General features: G+C 39.4%; 1 protein-coding gene across 3 annotated transcripts; it reads right to left on the reverse strand.

Annotated features, from left to right (window-relative positions):
* Positions 1 to 78: 78 nt before the first annotated feature.
* ppp2r2d (protein phosphatase 2, regulatory subunit B, delta) lies at positions 79 to 23,504 on the reverse strand. 3 transcript variants are annotated; one of them, XM_026915150.3, is made up of 10 exons: positions 23,298 to 23,504; positions 22,906 to 22,980; positions 9,266 to 9,363; positions 8,812 to 8,977; positions 8,418 to 8,530; positions 7,244 to 7,421; positions 6,895 to 7,059; positions 3,663 to 3,832; positions 2,477 to 2,568; positions 79 to 2,294 (listed from the first exon to the last, which is right to left on the reverse strand). In XM_026915150.3, the coding sequence occupies exons 1-10, from the start codon at positions 23,302 to 23,304 to the stop codon at positions 2,015 to 2,017; spliced, it is 1,344 nt and encodes a 447-aa protein (XP_026770951.1). In that variant the 5' UTR covers positions 23,305 to 23,504; the 3' UTR covers positions 79 to 2,014. The 3 variants fall into 3 exon arrangements, with proteins under 3 accessions (XP_026770951.1, XP_026770953.1, XP_053094656.1); XM_026915152.3 differs by lacking the exons at positions 22,906 to 22,980; positions 23,298 to 23,504 and adding an exon at positions 13,246 to 13,267; XM_053238681.1 differs by lacking the exons at positions 22,906 to 22,980; positions 23,298 to 23,504 and adding an exon at positions 12,770 to 13,163.
* Positions 23,505 to 26,522: the final 3,018 nt, after the last annotated feature.

Raw genomic sequence — 26,522 nt, forward strand, 5'->3', positions numbered from 1 at the left:
AATTTAAGTTAAAAAAAAAAAAAAAAAAAATTAGCCTTTAAGACACAGGCCAAATAAGTGGCGCACAGCGTCCCATAATCAGGTAAACACAATTAAAATTTATTTAACTTTGGTCAAAAATAATCAAACAAGTGTACACTTCCACAATGTTAGCATCATTATTTAACAAGGAACAAGGCCAGAGAGAGGATGCCCTTTGACCCGTCTGTGACTATAAATTTGGGAACAAATCAACTGTACAACTTTGTACTTGAACCGTCAAGTTGTTTTTATGTTCGATCACATGTTTTAACGCCGCCTGGGGAAATTCGAGCAGCGTGCAAACCGTGAAGCTCGTCTCAGTTAATCCCATGTCCCGACATGAGCTGGCTAAAAGATTTAATGCACAAATATTACATTTTGCTCACGTCGCATTTGTGCAGGAATACCAAGATCAGCAAATTAGCACATGGGCCACTAAATTGTTTACTTACTGGAGAAAAAGCTAGTTTTTTTTTTTTCTTTTTTCGAGGCACTAGATTCTGCTTCGATGGAACGAATTCAGGAAAGTATACTTTATTTATTTCTCATAAGAAGTTCTCATTAGTGTCCAGATACGAAGCCACATGTACTGTAGCAGCAAATATACAGGAGGATGGAGTGATTTAATGTTTGTGGAGGGGGGGAATATTCTGGGTAAAGGCAGGGAGTGGTGTTAATGATACCATTTAATATTTATGGTTACTATTGAGAATCATTATGGGATTCCCCTCTATAGTCATACAGAGATTTAAGGCTGCAGTGTCCCTTTAAAAAAAAACAAAAACAAAAAAAATTTAGAGTCATATTTGACAAAGCCGGACGTTCGGAGAGCAAACAGCAATACTGACATTTAAAATGGCCGAATGTCCTTCGTTGTACAGTGCAACTGCAGCTTCAAGTAGTCCTATACTGAATATCTCTTTCTAACCAGCTGCTTACTGATGCATTTCCACCTGGAGATCAGTATTTTGCCACCATCAAGTTAGGTAGTTTCCCCCCACTACATACTGACTGCAAAGAAAAGTTGTTTTACTTTCCAATAAAAGTTCTACTGAAAGAGAACAACTGATTAGTAAGGAATGAAGAACAAGGCTGAAGAAAAACTGACGTGCAGGTGGACCTTCATCTTTTAGCAGCTGGCTAGAGATCAGCAGGATGACTTCACATTTCATCACTGGTGCTCCGAATCCACATAACATGCAAACACAGAACATAAAAACCCCATACATACCTGCTCATAATGTAAAAAACGCTTTCTCTTTGTATCTTTGTAGTTTTGTTACTTTTATTAAGTGGTTTGACACCAGATGGTGCAGTTATATATAGACAGTCAGTGAGTAGATGTTACTATGAGATAACCAAAAAAAAAAAAAAAAAAAAAAAGGGAACCGAAAATTTGTCCACTGACCAAAAGGGAGACCTGTATTAAGTGCTTAAAAGATAAAACACCAAGGCCTGTGATTAAGGCCAGGGGGAGGAATGTTGACAGACATCAACAAGCAAAAATGTCATGGTTCTGGAGATTTCCAGGCGACAGAGACATATGCACGGTTCTGACTGTGATGGATATGCACTTTCCTCTTGGCGTGCTCCACAATCTGGGTTGACAAATAGAACAAATGAAGGCTCAGACTAGAAGAAAAAGAAAAACAGGCTTGTGACTGCTGAAAAGTCGATTTGGCCTCTGTGTTTTGTTATTTCTGCTCGGCGGTGTTGAGGATGAGTGTTGGCCTTCTCCTGGTTTTAAGGTGGGTAGGGTTTGGGAGGGCGTTCGTAAAATCTCCCTGTGTAAATTCAACAAGTGGGTCAATCTTGCGCTGGGAGGAGCAACAAGCCTGTAGCTTGTCTTACTGACTTTAAGAACTAGACTATGGAAAGTACAAGATTTTTTGCACGTCCTCCGTTCTGTGCCAGGGGGAATAAGGTAGGGATATTTATTTTGATTCTCTCTCTCTCTCTCACACTCATTTCCCATCCCCCATACTCACTCTCATTAGTTTATTTTGTCCTGGAATATATACAGATTGTTGGTGGCGGCCACGGCTATGACATTCTCTTTAGGATGCCAAGCCGTGTGCAGGATCTTCTTGTTGAAGTCCAGGCTGTCCACGCTGATCTCGTCCTTCTTCCTCTTGCCACCAGTGCACACTCGGCGCGGTTTGAGCATGGCCCGCGGTTTGCTATTCTCGCGCGACGCCTCCAGTGTGATGTCACGCCGCGTGTTCCTGTCGAACATTCTGAAGAAGTTGTTGTACGAGCCCGTCATGATGGCACTGCAGGAGAAAATAGACAACAGGACTCATTTATATTAATATTATTCATCAGAACATACATTATTCAACATTTAATATGACACCTATAGGCTCAAGACTCTAAGCGTTTCATTATAAGCAATAAATCAGCAGTAGGAAGATTCAGTGACAACGTTTGGAATAAGGGGTAACAGTTTCCATACCTGTCTGAACCGTTCCAGCAGCACTCGAACTTGTCAAAAATGCAGTCGTTCTCATACAGTGAGCACAGCTTGCTACGTAGGTATTCATGTACCTATAAATATAATTGCAAAAATGAACAGGATGGTCACCATTGTGGCTGGTAACACTGAGGATTAGCAATTTAAGCATGTAGCAAGTCAAGGCAAGTACTAAGGCATTATGAGTTTCACAACACTGGTTTAAAGGCTGAGGAACATCCCATTATTCAGTAGAATACATGAACTTCAGAGAATTGACAAAATATTAACAGAAATCTAGTTGCCTCGACTTTATACCAAGGGAGTAAATCCTTTATGACCATGTTAAGCATGAATTAGTGGTGGACTACATGGCTAAAGAGACACAAACAAATGTCTCATCTGATAGTGTTGTATTCTTTCGCCTTCACAAGGATCGCCGCAGCTCTGATAACATCACTGAAGACAAGCAATCATCAAAAACAAAGATTAAACAAAAAGAAAACAAAGGAAGAGACTTAGAATGCCATGCTCTAGCTATATACATGTTTTAAAAAAAAAAAAAAACACACACACACACAATAAAATAAATAATATAAAAATAAAAGGGGAAAGGATACTCGCACTTCCAGTGCCAGCAGCATTCAAACAGAGCCCGTGAAAAAGTTTTTAAATACACAGACATGCACTTCATCAACAGACTGCTCAGTCGTTCCTTTTTTTATTGCCTTCATATCATTTCAAGGCATTTTCTCAGCACATCTCTCATCTTTAATTGGGCGCCGGCTGGTGCCGCTCTGCTTGTAATCTAATCAGTTCATTAGCATCCAACAAATTGACAGATGTTCCTAACATGGTGATTAATAAATGAGAAATGATTAGATAAAATACAAAAGGCTTACAACTGTTTTGTTTAGTCTGTTGAGTCTGAGTTTATCAGTAATGCTGAAGTCAGAACAAACTGACCTTGGTGAATGCTACAAGACTGATATTACAGTGTGAGCTGCTAGTTTGATTGCTACCTTCTGTGTTAATGATTCGGTGACTAGCGAAAGGAGGATTGAGTACAACCAAAATCATGAAAAGTACTTTCACTTTAAGGAACCACTTTAACACTCACAGAATGAGCATATGGAGCAAATGTTGACAGACTATTTCTCTAAAGCGTTAAGACGACTTGGGGCAGTACCTGGTAGGTCTCTACTGGCCGGTTCTCCATGTTTAGGTCCCACACTTTCACAGAGAGATAGTCTCGGGTCATCATGTATCGGCCGCTGTGGCTGAACTTGACGTCAGATATAGAGGAGATGATTTCTGAGAAGAACGACCGGCTGCTCGGGTCTTCGGGTTCTTCAAAAACTGTGGTGAAAAAAAAAAGTTAAATAAAGCTGAACTGTAAATAAAAAGGGGGGAAAAAAAACACTGTAGATAGTTTGGAAATGTTTGGAGTGTGTTATTTATGTCTATGAGGACAAATTGACTCATCAAGTTCTGTTCACTACCCATTTTAATTTTAACACGTGTACTTCTGCTTGCTGCTGTAGATCAGCAACTAGCGTTAGCATACCAGGCACGTCAAACCTACTCTTACTTTAAACCAGGAAATAAATGATCAAACAAGGTTTTGGTTCCATGTACGCAAACACCAAGCCACTTCTGGTTCTCTTTGCATTTGTATGCTCTCTGGCAGAGTTTACTGCATGCGAAACTTTCTGGGTAGGAAATGAACAGAGAACATGTATTTGCATGTCTATAGGCACACTGCACTGTGGGAAATGAAATTATTAAATGACACATTACAAAATCCTGTAGCAGAAAAAACAGTCACAGTTGTTCTTACAAAGAGTACAATACAATTTTTAGCAGCATTAGCAAAGCTTTATGCTTTACGTTTTACACAATTTTTTTTAAACGCATAATTTTTGTGGAGAATAACTGGGACCCATATACACGTTTAGTTTGTTATTTTCCAGGTTCCGAACCCTGGTCCTGGAATACCCCCTGTTCTGCATATTTTAGCGTGTTCTCAGCTCCAACACACTCATTTCATCTCAGGAAAGACTGTTAATTAGCTGAATCAGGTGTGTTAGGAGCAGACAAAACACTAAATTGTGCAGGACTGGGGGTACTCCATGACCAGTTACCACCAATAATATCTGCATTGATCAGCTCTGCTACAATTCTCACCAATAGGTCATGGCACCCCACTGCAAGTAGGTCATGAAAAGGTCATTAAATGTTAGTTAAAGGTTATATCTCTTGCACAGTAATCTGACACTGAAGAGCCATGTTGGTTATACGGTTTCTTATTTCCAGAGGTGGCCCACTGTATATGAATACCAGGTTATAAAGGACCATTTATTTAACGCGTATCTGTGGAAAACATTACCATTTATGATAGCATGAACGGACAAATCATTAGCCGGGTGCCCTGGACAAGATTTTGGTGTCTGGACTATTTTTTTAATTCATAGCTGCCTTACTGACTTTCACAAAACAGAAGGTTTCATTTGGTACGTTCATTTAAACTAAACGTGGCTCATGGTCATGAAGCTGTAACTGTGACTCCTGCTACTTGTCCTAGCTTATAAAGTGGAGTAACTGGTGTGCGCAGATTACAGACTATCTTTTCTGAAATAGGAGCAAGGCGGGTATGTGGACACACTGATGAAACCAAGTCAAAGTCCCGAGCAAAGCCACCATTTAGAACAACATGTAGTCATCTTGTGCTTTTAAACATACTGAGAGAAAATAAAGATATTAGGCAGACTATATATAATACATTTGTGTATACTATATATGCAAAAAGGCATAAACATGATGTGTTACATGATCATGAACTCATTCGTTTCCCTTAGCCTGTATTACTGCACTTAACTAGCTAACTCACTCAACATACTCTGTTACATTACGATAGCTACCTTTTTTTTTTTTTTTTTTTTTTTTAGTTTAGTCAATTCGATTTCTGAGCAACCAACATGTAGGACTGGGCAACTACTTCAGAGCTTTCCCGTGGTGGGCTAGCTAATGGATTTATGATTAGATTGGTCCCTAGATAGGCCTGACATTGGTACATTTTTCATGCATCAATTTTGCCCTCCAGCTATTATCAGTTTTTATCATTGTGTCATGTGTTGCCTCACATGAAACCTGTACGTTTCGGAACTGCATCCTATTCTAGCAGTTTGCAACACAACAATTCCCCACAAAATTTTCACCAACAGTATGCGCCTTCTCAGTCACAATCTGTAGCATGAGAAGTCCACGCATCTGTAGTGAGAAAGATATGTCCCTTTTCCCCCCACCAAGTTGAGAGCTGACAGTAGCTTTTGTCCCTGTGTTTTGCAAGACAACATTCGTCATGTTTGAACAACAAGGCAGCATATATTCCGGCTCAGACTAGGACAGAGCAGTTGACTCCCTGTTCCTTAGAAACGTGCCGAGTGGTTGTACATTTCCAGTGATGAAATCTGACACAGTTGACCAGCTTTATCATTTTTTTTTTTTTTTTTTTTTTTTTTTTTAATTAATATGTAACATAACTTGATGGGGACCTGCACACAGACTTCTTGCATGTGTATGACAAAGGTATTCCTATTTACATGTATTTATTCTTGGCCTGTTGAGAATTGTTTGCCAAGATTTAGAGTTAGATCACGGCTTCACTAACCAACCTGCTGTCACAGATCCGGCAGCTACTTTTTGTAGCCCTACATATCCACACATGTTCAGATAACATCTAGAAAAGTTCTTTCTTTAAGGACAGATTATTATCCAATAGATTGTTGTGTCTCTCCCCACTGGTGGCCTATTCACATTCCTACCAAATACACAAAATGGAAATCACAAAAAGAGTCACTTTAATACATTGATGCGTCAAAATGTATAGATAAAACAAAAGGGAAATCAATATATCAATATTTTATGGCATCATTATACATTTCTACTGACTGTAAGGCTGCAGAAATAAGCGTTTGTGTTTCACTAACCCACAGTGAACACAACAGATGAAATTATATCTAGTGATTATGCCACAGACTTGCTGACATTAAACAGAGGGGGGAAAATATCACTTCAAAATTACACTAACTGGGCCATGGCTTTTAATGTCTCTCTGAGGACAGACTCCAGTCCAAAAAGGGGTAGACCGTATCAGAGGACAGATTTTGTCCTTAAGGATTTTGAACGGAAAGTCTGTTGTATCTATTCCAGAAATAACACAGAGCACATTTTAAAATGGGCCCAGCATTTTTCTTTTCAAAATATATGTGGCAAAAATGACTCGCATCTTACATCCTACGTTACATGCAGAGTAAAGCGCTGGGTTAAGCTGAAATGAGGTGCGACATATCCATCGTGTACCCTTGACTCCACTGCATGTTGCCCAACTGTAGAGAAATGACTGATACTGAGCTACTCACATTTGCTATGTCTATCGCAGAGAGCTGCTGCCCGCATGTCACACAGGCGAATGGTGCCCTTGCTGCTGCTGTAGACGAACACGTTGCACTGGTGAGGGTGGCACTCGGCAGCCGTGATCACCTCTGTCAGCTCCTCCATGTTGGCAGGCTTTATATCTACAATATCTGAAGGAGGGCAGCAGTAAAGGAAAACAACGGCAAACAAAAAATAGACGAAATAATGGAGACCAGTGTTGAATTCATTACTTCAGTGTCACCTTTTCCCAAATATGATTCAATAAGAGCATTTGGTTGTAAAAAATAAATTAAGGATTCACATGCCAAAACAAGCATTGTAATAAAAGGATACTAAAACTTCTATCTGTGATTTCTAAGTGCCATAGGTTTATTCTTAGGTCATCTGCAGAAAGGTATGTTTCATGATCACTATTTACTGAAATGGAGTTGATGTGATATGTGTGTGCGTTTGCGAATATTCTGCGTGGGCTCGCCTCCACCATCAGGTCCATAGGCATCAACACAGGTACCTGTGAGGAAACAAAAGGAGGGAAAAATATGAGCAAAACTCCAACAACAAAATCCATCAGTGGAGAAGAGCAGGTACAAAACGTTCCAGACAATATTTGTGATATTAATTTGATATATTAACATTGATATATTAACATCAGTATATTATTACTGATTATTTATCATTAATAAGTGATATTAATAGCAGATGTTTTGCAGTGGAGCTCATGAGTTGCAGCACAAGTTAATGTCACACTGGACTGGAAAATAAACTGTACTGATCAGAAAAACTACAAAGATGTTCAATCGTGGATGTGACATTCTTGTATTTTTTATTTCTGTTTTTATTCTAAAAAAACAAACATCGGTACAAACAAAATTGCTGAATTCATATTAGAATAAATAACAGAACTGAAGAATGGTTATTGAAGAGAGACTTGTGTATGCTACAATGACTGTTGTCCATGGTGTACAGTTACTGCTGAATTGAATAATACTCTAAACAAGACAGGGTATACATCATGATTTATTCATTGCAACTAAAGTTTTTTTTACTCTCCGATTTAAACTGTCCTAGACACTGAAATTGATTTTCATAATTGAGGCCTAATTTCTTAATAAAGCAAACAAAAATTGGTTGATGCTTAATACTTACTAACAAGTGTTTAGTTTATGGTGCCTTACTTACAGTATAAATAAAAACAGACATACATTGTTTAAATTGAGTTTTTGGTTGTATTAAACAGGATACAGTTGACTGTTTTTATGCTCTAACCCAAGGATATTAAATGACTACACACATACAAACAGTAAACTGTGTACCTTCCTCAGCAATCCATTATCTGTGACTTATGTACAGAAAATAAAATGAAGGGCCTAATTTATATTTCATCACTGGTTTGCACTGCCTATTGTCTTTTAACACACAAATCTCTCTACACTTCCAAACAGAGACTGGAAACAGGAAGCTGAATCTGAAGGGAGACTAAGGCTGTGCACGAAGAGGCTCAACTTGCCCTTAGGGTCGTGATTCTGAACGGATCTCTGAGACGCCCGTCTTCATCTTTCAGATTGTAGCCTTCTGCTCGTTTGTCCCTTTCACTGATCTTCCACAGCTTGATGGTTTTATCTTTAGGAAGATGGAGAAAAAAGTGTTATTAAAAAAAATAACTAAATAAATAAAATAAAAAAAAATAATAATTAAAAAAAATACAAAAAAAAAAAAAAACACAAAGCATAACATAACCAGCTCCTTTAAGTAAAAGTCCAAGCTTTATGCCAAGACAATCTGAAGCCAACATACACAACAGAGTAATAACATGCTTCACAAGTGGTGATGAGTAATAAAGTTCAAGATAGACTGTGAACAAAAATAAACAATGAAGAAACATTTAAACCAGTAAAACATACCGTTTGTGGAGAGCAGGAAGTGAGCGGCATTCTGTTGTGGTAGCCATCTGATTTTATTGATTTTTTCCTCAATTTCTAAACTTTTCAAATAATCAAATTCAGGTTCGTGACTCTGGAAAGTGCTGTACACGTTGTACTCTCCTCTTGAGAGAGGGCGGTTTTTACTCTGAGAATGGAAAAAGAGGGGAAAAAAAACAACAGCTTGTAAAATTAAGTGTTAAGAGATCAACCTCAGTCAAGTCTAGCAGGGGAGAAGCCACAGCAATTAGCACCTCCTAAAAAAAATATTTATTTCCTACTAAATATAGAAATGTAATTTCAGCACTATAAAATATATATATATACACATACACACACACAGCTTGACAGCAACTGAAAGTCAGTGCGCCGCTATTACTCTGTAAAATAGTTTTTTTTTCCTTCCATGATGAATATTTTAACTCTTATTGCATACCTCTTGTTCGCGCTGAAATATGACAACTCTTCCTCCTTTATCTCCCGTAGCTAGTAATTCCCCCGAGTAGTTAAATTCAACTGTTGAGATAATGTCCGCTGCAAAGAAAAAAAAAAAATACATAAAAGGAATTTCAGTTTTAGTTACACAGTCAGTGAGTGGGCTTAAATAATAAAAGTCTACGGTTTAAAGTCAAGCTTTGACTCAGACTTTCCACTGCTGGCTCTGTAAACCATTCTGTCAACCTGAAGAAAAGATAATATTGTTTTCTGGTAAACTTTCATCAGAGCATTCTATATGTAAGCCAAATGAGTCATGTATTACACATTACCCGTCGCATAGACGTCTTCGCAAATGCTGTACGACTGTTCAATTGCTTTACAATTGCACATTTTTTAAATCTGTTGATGGGGTGCATCTGCCATACAATTCCCTTTTTTAAAATTGAGTTTATTGACAAAGAAATGATAATGTTTTAGAATGAGAACATCAGTATAAACCTGTGATTTGCCTTGCACCCGAGATTACTGTCAGTGCTGCTGTTACAGAAAAATAATCAACACCTTCTGACCAGCCAGAACAGGATCCAGCATGGTTTAAAGCATCTAACCCACCGTCATTAAAACAAGGACATGAGTAAGAACTTGAAATGCAGTTGTACCCATGATTAGACCAAAAATGATAGCTGAGCACTCAACAGTACATATTGGCACATCATCCAAAGTAGGGAACAGTTTCCTGAAGAAAACGAGTAACAATTTTACCCCATTTAGCATTAGTGTCGGCTCATCTGAAGGCCACTCAGTCACTCCTCCTCATCCAACATCACTAAGTCCTGCTTTAATATGCGGTGGACGGCAGCTTTCTCTTGGCTTTACGACCAAAATTAACAAGGTTACATTCTGTAAGTACTGTCATATGGGAAGCATATAACCAATGTTTTTAAACAGGATAAGATTTACAAGCATATCCTGTAATGTGTGTAGAGATCCTTATCTAGTCAAGTAGCACATGCAAATAAGGAAAGTAGGTGGCTAGGATAAACGAGGATGTTCCTGGAGAGAGATCCATCAAACGGAACACAAGAGGAATTGCCTTGGCCACATTTAGCTCACTATTAGCACAAGTGCTGCCATCTTTATCCACAAGTGCTGGAATACATCCCGTATTTAATCTCTCAAATTATATATACAATATGTTTCTGCAATTAAAGGGGGAGGGGAAAGATTCTCAATCCTAAACTCAGTGAGTGCTTTGGACAAGCAGCTACATGCCAAGAAGCCACATTTCACTTTATATGCTCATTTAACACTGAGTGCTTACACACATGAAGCGCATTTATGCGGCGTGCTTTTGAACTGAACCCTGGTGTGTTTTCGTCCTCTGTGTGGTATTGTTTGAGCTGGTGAGAACACAATGATCACAGTCAGATCTGAGAGCGTCTCAGTGCAGTGCTGCAGAAATACAAGGTTTTCTAAAACTTTTTCCCAGAATGTAATGCAAAAATAAAAAAAAAAAAATGCTAATGCTGTGTACTAATAATATGGTATACAGTTTAGCCTAAATATTTACATTAGTGGTGATCAAATCATAAATCTATTAGCCCGCCCACTGAACATGTGAAGGCTCCAGCGTGCTTGCCCAGCCCTATGGTGTGGCTGCCCAGGAACGTAACTGCCTCGGCAAAAATGATTTAAATCGTCTTTAGTCTGAAATTATAATAAAAACAAATCAGGTATACCTAGTTTGCGGATTAAGCACAATTTACACCTGAAGTGACACTAGTCAAGGCATGTCCCAAATGCTCCACGATGCACCTTATGTTATACTCATCAGTGCTTAGCTGTTTAGTTGGTTCAGTAAATACAGCATGAATATCTGTACTGACAGAACACGCATCATCACTGTAATTACAGAAATGTTCCTCCAATGAGATTTTCACTCCTGATTTCTGTGGCAGTTAGAAATGTGTGAATGGCACTGCTAAAGCTGGGCTACAGCTGATATGCTGAGCATATGACATTCGGTGAAGCTTTTGCTATGACTTCTTTATATTATGTCTGTCAAAAACAAACGTACTTTACACAGCCGCCAACAGTAAGAACAGAGCTAAACAACTGTACCTGATTATGCCATATTCCCCTTTCCTAATAGTCAACCAGGAATGGCAGAACCATTCCTCATCACTTACGGATATCTAAATATTAAAGTTAGATGGAGACACATCCCTAATTCAGTCTAACAAGATCACGGCATGTGTAGCCTGGAGTGATCAGCTAATAAACAGCCTGCACTGGAGAGCAAAGCAATAAAACAGCAGCAAGGCTGAAGTTATACTTAACGTGTCACACGGCAGCTACGCAAGCTGCGTTGTTCACATACTCGTCTGTGACATTTGGTACATCTGAAGGATTAAAGGATCTGTTCAACAGAGGTCAGGTCAGCGCTGAAGCATACCTCGCCAGCACAACAAGGCAAACTATAACTCTTCAGTGAGCAATGAGCTGAGGAGGCTACAATAACGCACATGCTGAGAGAAACTCGCCCAAACGGTGGTGAAACACACAAGTAAACCAATTTTGCTGCAACTACAGACTATATTTCTGCTATCTATATAAACTCAGTCTCTGCAATCAATAACTAAGTATAAAAAAAAAAAAAATAATAATAATAATAATAATAAAATAGTGTCATATCCAAGGTTATTGAACATGCATTAAAAACACTGATGTCGTCACCCAAATAATATGACCCTCGTTGACCTAGACTGCTCTGGAGTTTCTATAAAGTTCTCGCCACATCGGAGAGTGAACAGCTTTACTACAGTAATGAAAGCGACGTTGGCATTAACAAACCCAATATCGTCCTCTATAACGTTACTCCTGAGAGTGAAGAGGGGAAAAGGAGAAGAGGAAGCAGGAACACAGGAAGGAAATTCATCTGCTGTACTGTAAAGGCAAAGATCATCGAGGTGTCCCTGTTTGCGTCGGGTTGGACGAGGTACATTCAGCCATGATGCCCCGATCTGTTTCTACATATAAGCCATGCTTCACAATCCATACTTCCAGAACTAATAATGCTAAGTGAATGGTACAGTGAGTCATCCGAGAGTAGTCAGTGATTTGACGTGTACAGAAAGGTTTCTGGAAATAAAAATGTTCTGACTATCTTAATTTATATTTGTACAACACTGGAAATAAGGTGTAAGCAGCAATCCGGTAAAATCAGTTATTAATTCATAGAATCTCTACACACTCCAAGAATGCTTTAATACGCATAACTTAAACGTTACACATTATGTTGTGTAAATATAAGGGATTAATAAAAGCATCCCAATTAACAGACATTAAATCGTTCATTAACCTTCAATAAGTACTTTATCCCGGTCAGGGTCACGGAGAATCCGGAGGCTATCATGGAAACACCCGGCATGAAGCAGGAATACACCCTGGATGGGACACCATTCGCACACTCATGCACACCTAGCATAGTCACTCCACCTACCGGCATGTTTTTGGGAGGTGGGAGAAAACCGGAGAGCCAGAGGAAACCCATAATGACATGAGGAGAACATGTGAAACTCCACACGGACAGTAAAGTGAACTCAGGATTGAACCTGGGACCCTGGAGCTGGCGTCCAAACCGGTGTGAATTCTCCCACCTGGCGCCTAGTGTTCCTGGGATAGTCTCTGGATCCACCACGATGCTGACCAGAATAAGGCTGAAGAATGAATGAATGAATAAATGAACTAAGGAATCCATTTTTCAATCATTTTCCATCTTCAAACGATACACAAGTAGTATATAATGCTGAGTAACAACATTTCTAAGCTAAATCTAATACAGCGAAGGTGATGAAAAAAAAATCAGTGAAGCCATGCTGTCTACACAATCCATTCATCTTCGCAAAAACACTGACTCAGCATAATCACGGCACGAGCTGTGGCTGTGCGAGAAGCAGCAGAATCACACACACATACCCATAGTGAAGAGCGAGAAGATGCCATTATATATCTGTTGTACCTGCGGCTGTCGCTTGCCTCGCAAAACTGTGACGATACGTTTCACAAATCAGCTGTTAACACTGCCGCTGCTCCAGACAGCCCTGAGAGCGACTCAGGATCGACCTAGTGGCGCTGTGGTCACTCCTCGGTGAGAATGTTTAATCTGATGACTAAGCAAATTAACAAAGCGGTGTAGTCATTAACTAACCCAAATCCCTCCTCTTGTGCCACTTCAGCACTTTTCTCAGAATTGAGGAGGGGAAAAAAAAAAAAAGTGCAGAGCCCAAGATATTACACACACATTACAGCACTGCAACACAAAAACAACAACAACAACGCTGAAGGTGACCACAAATGCTGAGGCAAAGACAAACGCAGACTAATTTCGGCTCTACCTCGACTGAGTGTTGCACTGCATCACTCATCCCAGCATGGAGATAAAATTAGCGCTCCAACATTAGATCATTCTCTGGCGCCTCACAAGAAGGAGAGAAAAACACCACTATTCAAACACAGACTGAGCCGGATGCTGCTAGGAGGACGTGGGAGTAGGATGAGAAAGCAATACATACCCATGGTGGATCACATCGAGTGGCCATGATAGCTGCTTTTAAGGCTGCAGATATCAGCAGAGAGTTAGGGTTAAGATTTACGTGCCTGGGAGAAGCAGCTAGAGCGCTAGCCTGTATGTAGTGAGAGAGCTCGAGGAGAGATGCTCAGCCATGTTGGACAGGTAGGAGGGGGAGATGAGAGGAAACCCCGCGCGAGAGAGCAACAGCCTCGTGTTTTTATCCTTAAGGAGATCTGCAGTGTAGTACAGTGAAACACATTAGCGTCATCGAGTCTGTTAGCAAAGCGCTTAGCAGGAGAAAAGGAAATGGAGAGATGGATCCACATGCAGAGTTATTAATCTTTTCACATCACTCCAATTCCCCGAGCCTTATTAGGTTTTACATCACAGAACTATATTAAAATAAATACTGCTATGTCGTTGTCTTTGTGTTGGGCAACCACAAACGGATTTTGGCATCAGTGCATCATGGAGAGACTTCCGTGTCATTACACGTCATCAGTTCCTGTGGACTGAGCATGTGATATTTGTTTACACAGTATATCCTTGGCTTTCAAAAGACATTCTCTCTTGTATCTAAAGATGAAATAAGTATCAGTAATTAGCTAACCGTTACACACAGTGCTTTTCAGGTCATGTCTCAGTTATGTGTTGGTGAAAAAGGGCTGCACGAGCATCAGTAATTATTTCCCCCAAGATATCATACTTGTGATTAAAAATGATCGCAATTAAATATTAATGTCATGTTTGCCACGGCGTACACTGTATTATTATTATTATTATATACTGTGTTCCTTAACTAATGTATTGCTCTTTTAAGGCGTGTATGGTCTGGATGACTTTTACAAGGGGAGGTGGGGTAATGTAATTATTACTGGAGCATCTCTGGGATTTTAGTCCCATCTGAAATCAGTCAAGTAATTTTCATGGACAAACTACTGGAAAGATGATGCTGTATTTTACTTTCCATAAAAGGCCGTTTTGGGAAAAATTCTATTATATCCTGTGGGAAAAGAGGTTTTGCGACTTCATTATACAGATACTCCAGGAACTGTTCTCGTCTACGGTCTCCCTCCGAAACCAAACTGAAACAAAGCAAAGGCTTTGAGTTTAAAACAGTGACTTTTTTTTTTTAAGCAAGTTTAAAATATAGGTGACGTATTAACGGACATGTCAGAGAAGCAACTATTCCAGGGTAATGTAATACATCACTTTCGTATCTAATAACGTCATTGTATTGTGCCTCCTAACCATCTCTGATTGATGATAGTATCGCATGTGGCTATAAGGGGGACAAGAAGGGGGCTTGGCTAGACATGTGTAACCAGTCAACGATGGGGTGGGGTGATGAGGCCTGACACAAAGCAGAGTTATTCTTACCATCACAATGTTGGTTTTCCAATAACCACGAACTCCAAAGCATTTTATTACTCCGATACCACAGCGATTTGCCCAGGATTACACATTTATTTAAGAACAAAATGTCTAACTTTTTAACCATTTATAGTTACATTTAATGTTTTGGAACTTCCATGAAATAAGTTAGCTTCTGTCACCATCACTTATGTTATAACAGCAACAAAGAGTTGTTTCCTCCCCAGCCTCTTTGCTCTCTCTCTTGACATTAAAAGACGGTTTGTCATGTCATTAAGATTCTCTCTGGGCAGAAATCCTACGGACACTGGAGACTCCCCCCATAAATGTTCACCAACGACAATACAATGAAGCCATAAAGAATGCATAAATTTACATTTATAAATGTATACATCAGAAGGAACAGTTCTACTCACTACATTTTTCAAAGTCTCATAAAACTCTCATCCTGTGAACAGGACTATAAGAAAGCAATTGCTAAAGACGACACGTGCAATGTTATTTTCAAATTTGCCAAAATTAAGCCTAAGACAATAACGATATTGTGTAGTTAATTACTGGCACCCTTCCATTCAACATAGTGCTGCTCAGAAGCTGCTTTCCTCCAGCGTTCTGTACGTCTGTACACTCTTCTCACAGCTTGGACCAGCCGGTGCAGCCTGCAGTCCTATTTACACTCTTCATTTTGGCAGAAAGCGGAGAGTAAAAATATTCACCTCGGGGGAGATGGTTCATCTTGTGTGTACTAAAAATTCAAGCTGCAGGCTTTTGAAGAACAACCCATCAACAGTCAAACTATACGATTTTGAAGCAAGGTTTGTTGTTTGTAATGATTTTGCACCCATTCAAACACTTCATAAGGCGATATAAACTATTCAATAGCTCAGAGAACATTTAAACACTGCTGAACCTCATGCTGTTGGTTTGGTAAATGAAGGCCAGCTGCTGCTCACACACACACACACACACACACACACACACACACACACACACACACACACACACACACACACACACACACACACACACTTACTGACCTAACCAACAGGAGAACAAACCCTACATGAAAAGAGAGGAAACCGGAAAATGCTGGGAAAACCTCCTGGATAAAGCCTGGCAGGATGCCAGCAGAAACAACGCTCTGTTCCTCTGTTTTTCCAGGCATGAGAAAGACAAGCGTGTAGTCTAAAGCTGCACAGCTTCATCAAACTAGTTGCAAGATAAGTGCAATAAGTACATAAAGAGCAAAAAAAGAGTAATCATCAGGGAGTAAGTGACATGACAAGTGAAACACTACTAAACTATACTTCTTGAGCTGCCACTGGGGGTAAAATATGGAAAATATGATATTTCTGAATATCACGCTACAGTAAGACATTGTGCATCATAAAAATGTACCACAATATACAAGTATGTGAAGCAAATGATATAGAGAATGAGACAAATCAGCAGACTGACACATTAAGTGACCATGAAGCACTGTGGGAGCTGCGATTTGATTTGGTTTTTTGAGCAGATCGAACAGCTTGAGTGCTTTCCACAACAGCCAATGGCGTTTCGAGATATGTGCACACCCCACCGGCTCTAAACACTCAACAGTAACTTAGCAAACAAGCCAAGAGCTCTTGTTGGACAAAACTCGAGTATGTCTTCTGCTCTGTAGGATTTCTCACTGACAGTTTGCCTATCGTGGCTTTGTCATGCTCGGTTTCCTAGAGCAGAGGTATCCAGCCACCACGCCTCAGACTGGTACTGTTCCACAGCAGAGAGAGGGAAAAGACTGTTTAACACAAAATAAAACTATATCCAAAACAGCTTTCTGGACAACACATATACCATATGGCCGAAAGTATGTGTACACCTGACAAATCACATTTATGTGTACTTTTTGGACAACCCATTCCAAATTTAGTCTCCCTTTACTGTTAGAACAACCTCCACTCTACTGGTAAGGCTTTCCAATAAGACTCTGGAGCGTGGCTGTGGGGATTTCCCATTCAGCCACAAGAGCATTAGTGAGGTCAGGTACTGATGTCAGGTGATGAGCCCTGGTGTGTGGTCAGTGTTCCAGTTAATCAGGGTGACTAGAGTTCTTCCACTCCAATCTTGTCAAACCACGAACCATGCTTTGTACACAGGGGCACTGTCATGCTGGAACATGTTTGGGCCTCTTAGTTCCAGTGAAGGGAAACTGTAATGCTACAGCAAACAAAGACATCATACTATAATTGTGTGCTTCCAACTTTGTGGCAACAGTTTGGGGAAGAACCACATATGGGTGTGATGATCAGGTGTTCACAAACTTTCAGCCGTGTAGGGTATATTTTAATGTGCCTCGATATCTTTAAATGCTCACTTGCTTACCGTGTCTCTCTCTCTCTCTCACACACACACACACACACACACACACACACACACACACAAGCTGTGTGCAACTAAATGTGCATCGCTATCGCAGCACATCACAGTTAGTGCATCGCATAGTGTTTTTGGAGTGAGGTTGTATATGTTCAGGATTTTGGAGAGACAGAGAGAACACACACAAAGCTGATGTTTGTAAAAGCACTTAATACAACTACACAAATTACCTATGCACTAAACAGGTAAATGTATATGCACAGCTTATATGCTCTTGGAAGTTTATACGTCCACAACAAGAAAAAAACTAAATTCTCAAAATTAATTTATTAATTTAAAAAAAAAAAAAAAAAAAAACTACCCAAAAAAACCCACTTTCAATAAGATCCAAGAACTTGTATAATGACATTCCTTATTTATTCAAAAGCTTTTCCTCCACTCCTTGTTTGAATAACACTGCATCACAGTGTAATCCATCACTCTACACTGAAAGTACTCTTGCATCAAGACCTCCCTTACGTTTCATTTTTAAGCAACTGTATATTTTGCAGCAGCACAGACTACGTGCACAGACTCTTTACTCCTCATCTACACCTAATTAACCCATTAGCTAGACAAGCGGGAAACAAAACACCTGACAACACAATTAAAGAAATAAGAATCATTTTGCACATAAATTAAATAAACCTAATTTTACAGGGTATAAAAACACAATCTGTTGTTCCTATGTGTGAACATTACATAGCCAACATCACAAAGTTGTTCATTTTCAAGACAGATTTATCCTTAACATGCAAACAAATTATGTGATGAAATTTCTCACAGCGGTCACAAATAAAATGCAGAGCGCAGACAAAACGAGCGCAAACAGCATGAAGATATTTACCTATATAATATTTATATAAAGAATAATCAAATGCCTAATAAAACATAAGACCTCTATTCTTTGAGATCAGTTTTTCTTTAGTTAACAGTCAAATTAAACTGAGGTGTTACTGGCTTTTGGGCGGCACGCGGGCACAGTGGGTACGATTTCCACCTCACAGCTCCAGGGTTTTTTTTGTTTGTTTGTTTTTCCCCATCTGGGTTCTCCGGTTTCCTCCCACTGGCCAAAAACATGCAGGCAGGTGCACTGGCTATGCTAAACTGCCCCTAGATGTGAATGTACGTGTGAATATTGACCTACAATGGACCGGCGTCCCACCAGAGAGAATTCTCTCGCCTTGTGCCCCGTGTTACCGGGATAGACTCGGGATCCACTGTGACCCTGATCAGGATAAAGCGGTTACTGAAACTGAGTGAGTGAGAGAGTGTTACTGGCTTTCGTTTCAGTCCTTTGGGTGACATTAGAGTACGTCACTGTCTCTGCGTCTCTTGTGTATCACCTCACAGTTGTACACAATGCATGCTTCGAGCTTTTCTTTGCAAATTCAATACCCAACACACACAAAAACAAAGGTCCACTGAAATGACTATAAAAGCATCTAACGCATTTTTACACACTCTTAAAGCACAAAGCGTGAACTGGTGCCACTCCAACCCATCACTCCATAGAAAATGGACGATTCGGAAACTGAGGCGACATTGTGAAGGAAAAGTGTTTAGCCTCAATCAGTGATACCTTCACTTTTTTTTTTTTTTTTAAATAAATAACATTGGGCATGCTAGTACAATAACAAGTAATGAGATGTTTAACAAATTTTACAAAACAATCACAAAGCAAAGCAAAAATCAATGGTTGAAATCCACAGACCCGTGCAATTATTACACTTATAATAGAGTAATTATTACAGAAGTCATTCTTACTTGCATTGATACGACCGTCATTCACCAGATGTCCAAAAACACATCCTATTTACTATATGGCATGGCAGTGTACAGGTGGCCGACATGACAAAAATATCACATCAGGATCAAGATATTTCTACAATACACATCACAATATTTAGGTTTGCTAACAAACTGCAAGCAAAGCAGCACAGCGGCATTAGAAATAAACTAGGGGAAAGGGGGAAAGGGGTTTTAATTACTTAAAACTACAAAGGAAAAAAAATAATAATAATAAATTAATCATTGTTTGTTTTTTCCCCCAAATCTTACAAAGTTTAAAACGGTTAACACCAAATCTGCTTCTAAAGCAAGTTTACAATTTTGTTTTATATAAATAGAAAAAGATGTCACAATAACTGAAAAATGGGGCCAAATTCTCGAGAGCAAATATCATCACTCTGAGCAGGGCACATCATTTGATTATTCAGTCACAGAAAAAAATGCAATGCAGTACAGATATAACATGAAATTATATTAAAACACAATTTTTTTTTTTTTTTTTTTTAAAGCCACTGCTGCCTGACATCTTACACTAAACTTGGGACTGAGATTTTGTTTAAAAAGCCAACAGACACATGCCTCAGATTTTCAGCATCAATTCCTCCTCACAAAGGTCCTCGCTTATCACTGGTTTTCTGCCCATCCCTCAAACACCTGAGTGTTTTTTCCCCACTCTGCAATGTCATGCATGCACACACACGCATTACAGTGTGAAAGAGTATTGACTAAACGTAGTTATACTTCTCATTAGAGCTTTACACTAGGACAGTACTCAATACTTAACCCTTGCAGACTGTATATAATTTAAATGTTGGAGGTTCAGTTCGGGCTGGAGAAAACTCATTCACAGGCTGCCATTTCATGATCCTGGGTGATACACTACTGAGAAAATTTTGCCATTTGAAAATCTGAATGCATGGTGTGGAATATCAAGCTCAGCTCACACCCGATATCCCAGAAGGCACTGCAGTGGGTTAGTAATTAAACGAAGTCGTCTCGAGGCATGTGGACCCCCAGGGGTCACAGGATCTGCGTTTTTGTTTTTAATAATAAATTTTCCAGTAGTGGAGCTTAAGTTCAACTATTATCAAACTTATTATAGTTATTATACTTATAAGCAGGTTGGAATAATAAAAGTTACTATAAATTAATAAAAGTTAAATTAAAAGGGCTTAATCTAAAACTCAGTAAGGTAAAAACTACTACAAACAGTCAACTTGTATCTAACTTCTGCTTGATAAAACTAGGAAAAGTGATGCAGCACAGATCGTTCACACGGGCATAAAAGTTAAAAATTGCCACTGGAGCTGCTCTTCGGTGGCAATAAATAAATACATATTTGCATAATGTGTCTAATATTTAAGTAATAGCTTATGGTAATAAATCTATCTCTGCTGCATTTATACAGTGAGTGACTATATTTCCACTGAAACAGGTCCTGGACTGCAGGAGGATTGAGAACCCGTGACCTGGAGGACGCAGAGCACCCATAATGCACGCTGCAGTTTGTAGGAAATGGGGAATAAAAATGGAGTAAAGTGAGTTTCTACACTCTTATGTCACCCAGGCTTAAGGCACTATTTGGACAATTTAATCCCAACATGAGTCAACTACCAGGCAAGTTAATCCCATGACCTGCACCCAAGTTAGTGCATTAACAGAGGGAGCAGGGAGACATCTGGAACCTAAACTCAGCCCTTTGGATGCAAGTCAGTACTTGAGTCTGTGCACGATTTATATGACATGCCCAGCAAGTTGAATAACAGCAAAACTGCATCGATTTCTGTTCCCTTTTTAGTGGTTGGGATTGAATACACCCTTTGAATAAGAGTCCGCCCTTTAAATGTTAGTGTTAATAACCGGGCTTTGAACTTGGAATAATGTTATGTGGACTGGCTGGACACGTTTGACCAGTTAACTCTGAACATCCATCTTACAGACAACTTTCAATGACAGCTTGTGCATCCTTACTTATGCACAATACAGGACTCGAAATCTCTGACTTGCGATTGTAGCGGTGAACATGCTACACGAGTGTCTGATCCCCAATCATGAGGGCTGATCCCCAAATCAGCTGTCAAGTCATGTGACAGTGAGATTATGCCACCCTTTTTACACAAACAAGAAAAAAGGGAAATTAAGAAAATGTAAAAGAAGGATGAGTTGAGAACATGCAGGCAGTGAGGATTGTCTGTCCTGTAAAGAGAACTGGAAGTATAGTGCAAAGAAACACACAACGTTATTATTAATTTTTTTTTGGGGGGGGGGGGGGGGGGGGGGATGACATGCCAGATCATTTCTGGCTAGTCAACGCAATATTACTGTTCTTACATTTTTCCCCTCAACCTCATAGATGTAGGATAAACTGGATACAGAGAGCTGCTGCCCATGAAAGCAGATCAACTGGCCTGGCCCTATTCGAATGGGATTAAACGGGAACAGGATACAGTTTATCCTTCATAGAATCCTGGGGTGATTTCCTATGTCAGAGGTGCTCCTTCTGTGATTTTATTTCCATCTAGATTGGCCATGTCGGGGTCTTTCCTCTGTCCTCCTAATTTTATTCCCGTCTGAATGAGTGTGACGCAAACCTACAGGATCGCAGATAACATAACCCAAAAGAAAAGACGCTCCTCCTGTGGTCATTTTATTGCTGTCTGGATGCAAGAGTTTTATCACTGAGCAGATGTGCAAAAAAATATTATTACAAGTGTTCCCCCGATAAACGAATCCAATCCGAATAAGGCTACAGGCTGTTTCTCAGCATTTAACCACAAGCTTGCACAAATTGCACAAATGAAGTGAAAAATCTCCATTTTTTTCTTAACCAAAGGATGCCTGGAAAAGGGAAGTGTGTGCAGAAAGACATGCAGCCAAAAACATTGCACCGGAAAAAAAAAAAAAAAAAAAAAAAAAAAAACATGTTTGCTGCTACTGTAGCACAAGACCTGTCTCCAGGGGGTGGGACATGTATTCTAGAGCGCATTTAATTGGCTGAACACAAGACTAGTACAGGATGAGTCATCAATTTTTTTTTTTTTTAATTTCCCCATAGTGGCAAACAATAAAATTTAAATGATATCTCAAAAACTTTTTCTTTTTTCCTTCCTTTTTCCTACATATACCATCAGATTGGTGTTTAACACACTAATGGACATGTTCAAAAATCACAAAAACACCAATTTTGATTTGAGGAGCACTTTAAACATAGGAGAGCTAAATCCCAAATGGCTCTGTATTCACTATCCGAGGTCACTACATACATAATGCACGAAATAACGCCTTCTACACACTAGCTAGCAGGCTAGAGAATTAATACGAAGGCATTTAGGATGAATGTTTGAGTAACATTACAGAATGATGTTCCTTTGCTAGGTCAACCTGACACGCTAATGCTAACGCTAATGCTAACCCAGCCCATGCTAAAGCGGCGACGGCTGGCTTGCTAGCTTAGTTAGCCAACAAGCTCCATCATATTTTGATAAAAGTCGAGCGCGCTTTACCTTCAGCCACGTCTTCATCGACAGCTCCTTTCACCTGCGAGAAACACCACTGGAAGTCGTTCCCTCCACCGACCCCTGCAAAGACACACACACACACACACACACACACACACACACACAACAGTGCAGTCAGTTAGCTACATACAAATAAAGCCTTGGAAAAACAAGGAAGGGAAAAAAAACGAGCGCTTAGGAAAACTTCTGTTGCGAAAATGGCGACTTAAATGTAAGCTAAGGCTAAAAGGGAACGGGGCTACACATTTTATTTGACGCTTAATCAAGACAGCTAGCTCTCAGGCTAACCGGTTAGCTTCAGCGGGGTAAAAAACTGTAGGCCGCGGTGCTGGACAGAGTCGCCCCCTCCCCTTCCCTCTCTCCCCATCCTGCCTCACCTGCCATTGCTTCGTTTCTACGGAGAATCCGGCGTCGAGCTCGCTTACTCCGAGTCCTAGCGCGTTAAACTGCAGCTGAACCACAGCGCGGGTCAGTCGTACGAAGATGGAGTTCGACGCGAGAATCGGAGCAAGCAGAATTACCCCCGTGATTTTTATTTCTGGTCAAGATGGCGCACATCGCCAGTCGACATGATGCTGTGACGTCATTTAATAGGCGCTCCTCGAACGCGTTAGAGAGAGTCCGAGCGGCGCACAAGTCTGCGCAGACAAAGCGCATAATTGCTGCGTGCTGTTCCTGTATGAGGTGTAGATGGCAGGAATGTGAAGGAAGCGGTGCGTAAATGAAACGCACCCGAGATTCGTGCTAGTGAGTCAACATACTTCATGCGTCTCTTTTGCGCAGTTTCCGCAAATGGTGATTGGCTGATGGGAGACTGTATATGTTTATACAGTTGGGTGCAAAAGTTTGCACACCCCCAACATAAAATTAAGTCAATAAAACTTTTTTTTTTAATTACCCAACAACACAGTCAATAGGTTTCACAGACATTTCTTTATAATCACAAACAAGAAAAACTGCACATTCATTCATTCATTCATCTTCAGCAAGTGCTTTATCCTGGCCAGGGTTGTGATGGATCCAGATCCTATCCCAGAAACACTGAGCGTGATGAGGGAACACACCCTGGAATAGATTTGACACCAGTCCATCAGTGGGCATCATGCGCGCATGTTCACACACTTGTTCACACCTAGGGGCAGTTAAGGTGTGTTTGTTAGGAGGAGGGAGAGAGGGAACTGGAGAACCCAGAGGAATCCCACACAGACACAGGGAGAACATGCAAAACTCCACAGAGACAGAGCTTAGGATCGAATCAGGGACCCTACATCTGTGAGGCAGGAATGCTACCCACTGTGCCATGCTGAAAAATGTGAATAATATCAGTTTAACTGTTTGCGTTCGCAATTCTTTGAATATGATCTAATATAAATATTCTGTAATAACCTGTATGCTCAATCTCTGCCTTTAAATCTGCCTTCAACCTGTGTGTACACACATATTTTGGATCTGCTCAGTTGTAATATTTTTCATTATGCTGTCTTGATGCAGCACACACACACACATACACACACACAAATACACACAACTGAGCAGTGGACACAATGTAAATGAGAGAATGGGAGGGTTAGTGGCAGGTTAAGGACATCACTATGTTTCGGGTGGCTAATTATAACTGGCTTTTAACACTGATTCAGTGGTATAAATGGCGGCTGAATTCCAAATGGCTCCATCTGGGACACAGAGTGAACTACACAGAGTGAAGAAGTCATTAAAAAGCCATTTGGGATTCAGCCAAGAATAAATCCGGTGTATTTTATAGGCATACTAGAAGTGTGATGTTGGGTTTGTTGAATTTTCCACCAAGAACTAATCAAGGTGCTATTAAAAGTTTTATATGAGGGTTGAAACAGAGACCAACATGCATGCACTTGTGTATCATGTGACATATACTCCAAGCAGAGGAGCTACAGATTTTATTATGGTCTATACTCCTTATAGGAGCATGGAATTAAAGGATCAGTCCATTTGTATTAAAATGTATATGGAGCCCCTTTTATGAAGCCCATACGCCAGTCAAATGAATCATTTTAATGCCCTCAGACTAAAGTGTTACATTAAATTTACGTTTATAACACTACTGAAGCACTTGGTGTACTATATGTACTTTCTCAAAGTGTCACAAATGTGCTGTTAGTAAAAACAAGCTAATAATTTGCAAGATATGAATTAACTATCTAACTATCTAAATCAGTCAACACAATGATAATTATTGTGGTTGTTCTCTTTTCCATGTAAAGACAAAGTTGCACAACACAAGCATTCTTCAGCAGTGCTTTATATATAATATAATTATTATATAATATAAAATTATATAATTTATATAATATTTATGCAACATACAACTTCAAGTGTTACCAATTGACCTTAGTATATTACTTATAATAATGTTAGTATTACTATTTTACTAAACACAACATGCTCTCAATGTTTAAAATATCCGTTTTAAATGTGGGGTCATATAACAAATTACAGTTTCAAGATAAGTAGGTTTTGAGCTTTTTTAATTACAAACAAATGTGTCTTTTGCATGCATTTAATTAAAGTTGGGAGATAGTGATTCTCTGATTATTCATAAAATTGTTGTTAATTACAGTGCATAATATTCTTGTATCCAGTACATTGGGACATATTTTTGGTCTTAATTGTTCAAGCCAGTTTTACAATTAAACAAGTTTACAGGAACCCCAATGTTACATATGAGTACTAACTGTATGACAATTTGCCTTTGCTTCAAAGTTTGATGGCTTCAAAACTTATAATAATTTATAACATTTAAATTCACAGATAGTTTGTGTGTGAATTCACACATCATTTCAACTGAATGCCTATTGGAGATTATGGAGTGATGTGTTAGACAGCAATCCTTATGACCATCAACAAAACACTAAGTGAAGGAGTTTCTTTTGAAAGAATGGTGTTCATCTCCAGTACAGTTCGAGAGATGTGTAGAATCAGTGGTGAAGTCCGTTGAAATTGTTTCTTTATTTAGTGCCATTAATATGAAACAACTGGGTTTCACAAAAATTTTCATTAAATTTGTGCGTGATTTTAAAATAAGCTTGACATTGTAATCAGTCAATAAAAATCGCATCACCAGTTATAAAATTTGAAGCTGATCAATTTCCATAACTCAGGAGCTCTTGTAGGATAGGAGTGTTTGCTGGAAAGATTTTCATGAATATCTCTTTTTTTCTGTAAATGCTTCTTATAAATAAGTTTATTCATATGCAGCTTATTAATTAAGGCACAGCGTGACTATATTTTAAAATGACTGTAGATTCTTTAAAAAAAGGAAGCAAAGGGGTTCTTCAAGGGTTCTTTGGATTGTTAAGAATTCTTAGCTTCCTTAAAGAGTCCTGTATGGAGCCCTTTCTGACAGGGAAGAACTCCATTGCAGGATCTACGTACTGTAGAACCTTTAGCGGATTCCCCAAAGGAATAACCAGGGAACTCTTTTAAGGGTTCTAGACCAAAACATTGAATGCTACACATGAAAATGTTGTTTTTGTATACAACTCCAGTGCAAATGGTAGCTTTGTTGTTGGCACCTGGCAAGTTCTTTTCAGCTAGTTATCCACAGGCAGCTTGTAGCTAACATG

This window comes from Pangasianodon hypophthalmus, chromosome 12 (genome assembly GCF_027358585.1).
Source record: "Pangasianodon hypophthalmus isolate fPanHyp1 chromosome 12, fPanHyp1.pri, whole genome shotgun sequence".
Taxonomy (NCBI): Eukaryota; Metazoa; Chordata; class Actinopteri; order Siluriformes; family Pangasiidae; genus Pangasianodon; species Pangasianodon hypophthalmus.